This window comes from Lottia gigantea (genome assembly GCF_000327385.1).
Source record: "Lottia gigantea unplaced genomic scaffold LOTGIsca_138, whole genome shotgun sequence".
Classification (NCBI taxonomy): Eukaryota; Metazoa; Mollusca; class Gastropoda; family Lottiidae; genus Lottia; species Lottia gigantea.
The window spans coordinates 466,079-470,939 of NW_008707580.1; the positions used below are offsets into that span (position 1 = coordinate 466,079).

Consider the following 4,861-nt stretch of genomic DNA (forward strand, 5'->3'; position numbering starts at 1 on the left):
ATCAATACTAAAAACAAATATGACAAATTTACTCTATGTGTATTCTTCGAAAAGAGTTATATCCCTTTTCTGGACCATACCACTTTATAATAGGGGTGATTACATTACGCGTGTATAGTATACAGTTGTACGAAAACAATACCCCTATTACATTATGGTATAGTCTAAACACGGACATCACGTTTATGGGAAATTAGAGTAACGCACGTTGGTAAACGACCATGTTTTTTATGAATTGTGAAAACGTGGTGGACATTGGCGACTTTCAAAGTTAAACTGGAATAAGTGAAATATGGGTATAAGCGTATTTTGTTATCATCGCAATGATGGTCGTCTAGCATCGGTAAGTTTCTTTCAATTTTACAAAATTATGGGGGTGGGGGTGGGGGTTGGGGTTGTGATTCATAGAAATTTGTTTATTTTTTCTTTGCGAAAACAGTCCGCTTGCGACCATTCAGTTGATCGCAGTTCCTTGAAATCGGATAATTTATCGATAGTCTTCGCCAATTGTACGCACGTTGCTAGAAAAATAGCTCAGTTGAGTTTTGTCATACACGCCGTTGGCAGGAGATATTTACCACGCGTGACAAACAGCTCAAAGCCATTCATACGCATATTTGCCACGCGTGGTACAAAATGATGTCATGCAAAAAAATATTTATTATGTAAAACAAATCGAATTCGCCGGTTATGTGACAAAGATTCAACTGTCCTGTGAAGAATTGAAAATATCCATGGCCTCTGTCAGTGCTTTCGAGATGAAGCTTAGCATAGACATCCGGTTTAAAAGTGAAATGAAATGGAATTTTACTTCCTACCTGTTTGCTATTATATCTACCAGTATGCGTCTTACTCACCGAGACTCCTCCCCCTACTTCCTTTGATTTGAGTGTGCTTAGTGAGTGGGCCACACCCTCACCTCCTCTCCCCCGACCGGTGGAAGGTTTTCTTTTTAAGTGTAATTTAAGCCCTCTAAATACTGAAAATTCATATCAAGCCATCTGTAGTCCGTTGGTCTCAAGGGGCTTCGGCCTTTAGGGTCTTGCCTCGGAGAGACACCTGTTATTGCCCCCACCCTCTACGTGTTGAAGAACGTTATCTCACCTGCCGATCATTCAGAATGCCGCCAGCAATAATATCTGTTTTTAAAGGGCTATCATCCGTAAGTAAAACGTAAACAGCAAAAATTCGGGTTTTGATTTCTCGAGGTAAAACCTGGGGAACTGGAAAAAAAATACAGAATTTTTGCCATTGAAATTTTCACAGATGGAAGTCGTTCTATCAGTGTCCCTGATACACATAAAAAATTAAAAAAACCTCTTTACAATCTCTTTAACAAGAACCACAGACGTCTGATTGAAAATTAGAATGATGTAAATGGATGCTATCAGTGTCCCTGATACACATAAAAAATTTAGAAAACCTCTTTACAATCTCTTTAACAAGAACCACAGACATCTGATTGAAAATTAGAATGATGTAAATTGATACTATCAGTGTCCCTGATACACATAAAAAATTTAGAAAACCTCTTTACAATCTCTTTAACAAGAACCACAGACATCTGATTGAAAATTAGAATGATGTAAATTGATGCTATCAGTGTCCCTGATACACATAAAAAATTTAGAAAACCTCTTTACAATCTCTTTACCAAGAACCACAGACGTCTGATTGAAAATTAGAATGATGTAAATTGATGCTATCAGTGTCTCTGATACATATAAAAAATGTAGAAAACCTCTTTACAATCTCTTTAACAAGAACCACAGACGTCTGATTGAAAATTAGAATGATGTAAATTGATGATATCAGTGTCTCTGATACACATAAAAACTCAAGAAAACCTCTTTACAATCTCTTCAAATCGATCTTACCTGTCCATTAAAATCAATATTCGCCCAGGTATAACCCTCGGCTGTTTGTTGCTGGCCTTTGTAGGGTACACAATTCGAGGCATGCATACTGCCTAGCAACCCATGACTGGTTCCTGGACCATTCCTTACGTGGAGCTCAAACGTAGCGCAGGCACAACTCGCAGCCCGACTTGGTGAAAGGAACAAACCAAAAACTACCAGGAACTGAATCTGTGAATAAATTTGTAATTTTTAATGTTGCTTTAAAGGGACAGATGCGCCGTTTTGCGGGGTTGATTTGGGTCTTGAATATATATGTAAATAGTCTTCAGTAGTAAAAAGATCGCATAATTTCTTAAAAAATATCTCAAACTAGGAATTTTACTCACTATTTCTAAAGATGTCTTTTCTATATATGACAGTGTCTCTAGAAAAGACGACTCGTCTTTTTTAACTTTCAAATGCAATTAATTCTGGACACACATGGATTTGAAGGCTCAAATTTTTACGGTGAGCTGTGAACACTATTACTGATTGGCTTACTCAAAAAATAATGCAAGTGTAATTCCTTGTACGTCTTGTATCGAGCAATGCATTTGATTGGCTGAATATTTTATGACGTAGAACGCATGTTTCATAACAATTTCGTTAGATCGTGGATCGATAATATTTAAACTTACTAAAATCATGACTCGCTCCAATGGTCTTGAGGAACTAGACTAAAATACACTATATCATTATGTGGGTTATCTTTACGTTTTTTTGGGGAGAAATTCTTATCTTTAAAAATCATGACGAATGGAACTAAATCATATGTAGGACAAAATTTTATATTTTGACCTTAGGTCAATTAAGTACACAAAGGTTAAGGTCATTATCACAAAAGCTGCTAATAATATCTTAATGGCTTTTGCGATAGTGACGTCATAAACCCTTAGTTTAAGTGGAATTGCAGGAACCTCAGACGTCTGATTGAAAATTAGAATGATGTAAATGGATGCTATCATTGTCCTTGATACCAGAGCCTAAATAAAAATGGCGTCACCATAGGAAACCATTGTAGGCCAATCAGAGTGACCAGGCTCGTTTATATAGGCTCTGCTGATACACATAAAAAGTTTAGAAAACTTCTTTACAATCCCTTTAATGCGTCATAATAATATCTAATGGCCTTTGAGATAGCGACGTCATAAACTGTTCCGTTTGTGGAATTGCAGGAACCACAGACGTCAGTGTCCCTGATACACATATTTTTTTTAGAAAACTTCTTTACAATCTCTTTCATAGCTTTATTTAAATTAAGTTATAATAATAATATATATCAAAAATGAAATGAAATAATTTTATAACATAAACAGTCTTGCTTCCTAACTTTTCCTTGTCATTGACCATTCAGACGTCTGTGGTTCCTGCAATTCCACTTAAACTAAGCGTTTGATGACGAAATTACATAAAAGTTCTACTGTTCAAGCACAGAATTATCCAGTTCGCCAGAAATCCAATTCTGTAAAACCAGCGATTTTTTTCTCGTGGCTTTGTTTTCGAGTGATCGTTGAAGTTGGCTTTCTTTTAAAATACTGATACTCTCTTTTTTACTCATGGTTTTTGTCACTTCAAACGAATTTCGTTTTCTATTATAGTAAGAGTTGGTCCATGGGACCTGCGAATTTAAAGTTGGGTTATCCGATTCCACGTTGTATTCGAATAAAGTTCTGATTGAATCCGTTCGACAATTGAACATCGATTTTTTACTGGGGACGCCAAATGGGTGCAAATCATCTGAAAAAAACAAAAAAAAAACATTTTTGATTACAATCTTAGTTATTTTCCGATCGATTTTTTCGTCTCCATTGTAAGCTAACAAATTTTCTAGCCCAGTTGCGTTCTTATGACGTTATGATTAACCAATCAAAGCGTGTCGTTTCTTGATAACGAAGAATAATTATGGGATAGAAAAATGGCTAAATCATCTAAAAAAAAAATGTAACAAAATTGTAAGTCAAACTAGAATCATAGTTATCGATTAGATTATATTTTGTTTCTATTTTCCGATCGATTTTTTCGATTCCATTGTAATCTAACAAATTTTCTAACACAGTTGTGTTCAAATGACGTTATGATTAACCAATCAAAGCGTGTCGTTTCGTGATAACGAAGAAAACTTGTGAGATAGAGAAATGACAGACTATAACTAGGTCATAAATATGTACTTTTATCACACAACAGTTCTGTTCCCGAGTTCATAACACAGGTTCATACATTTCGTATCATATTACATAAGCAATCGTTTAAGATCCTCTATTAATCGGCCAAGTTTGAGAATCTAAATTTTATGTCTATTTTAGGCAGAATTCTGGAAAAAAATGTTTCCTTACCAAGAATACTCCCGTTGTCCATACAGTTCTAAAATAGAAAGAATCAATAAAAATTGAAATGGTAAACTGTAGCGACGTCACACAATTGCTATAATGACGTCATAAAAAAGCTTAGTTTTAGTGGAATTGCAGGAACCACAGACGTCTGATTGAAAATTAGAATGGTGTAAATTGATGCTATCAGTGTCTCTGATAAACATAAAATTTTTTAGAAAACCTCTTTACAATCTCTTTAACAAGAACCACAGACATCTGATTGAAAATTAGAATGATGTAAATTGATGCTATCAGTGTCTCTGATACACATAAAAAATTTACAAAACCTCTTTACAATCTCTATAACAAGAACCACAGACGTCTGATTGAAAATTAGAATGGTGTAAATTGATGCTATCAGTGTCCCTGATACATATAAAAAATTAAGAAAACCTCTTTACAATCTCTTAAACAAGAACCACAGACGTCTGATTGAAAATTAGAATGATGTAAATTGATGCTATCAGTGTCTCTGATACACCTACAAAATTCACAATCCCTTTAATCTATCAGTATTATGGGATAGAAATATTCTAAACTTACCTGCATGACTTCGAGATTGTTCATCATGGCTTCCGTGTTTCCCACATTATC

The 4,861-nt window shown here is 35.0% G+C and overlaps 2 protein-coding genes across 2 annotated transcripts in view; both read right to left on the bottom strand.

Annotated features, from left to right (window-relative positions):
* LOTGIDRAFT_172642 (hypothetical protein) overlaps positions 1-1,964 on the bottom strand; it is a gene marked incomplete at both ends in the record, with an annotated part of 4,748 nt that extends 2,784 nt beyond the window's left edge. The window contains 2 exons of the mRNA XM_009049539.1: positions 1,105-1,215; positions 1,878-1,964. Coding sequence (XP_009047787.1) covers positions 1,105-1,215; positions 1,878-1,964 — 198 coding nt within the window. The remainder of the gene's footprint in view (positions 1-1,104; positions 1,216-1,877) is intronic.
* A 1,351-nt stretch (positions 1,965-3,315) lies between these two features.
* Positions 3,316-4,861, bottom strand: part of LOTGIDRAFT_172643 (hypothetical protein) — a gene marked incomplete at both ends in the record, with an annotated part of 3,934 nt that continues 2,388 nt past the window's right edge. Inside the window, 2 exons of the mRNA XM_009049540.1 lie at positions 3,316-3,635; positions 4,232-4,259. Of these exons, the coding sequence (XP_009047788.1) occupies positions 3,316-3,635; positions 4,232-4,259 (348 nt within the window). The remainder of the gene's footprint in view (positions 3,636-4,231; positions 4,260-4,861) is intronic.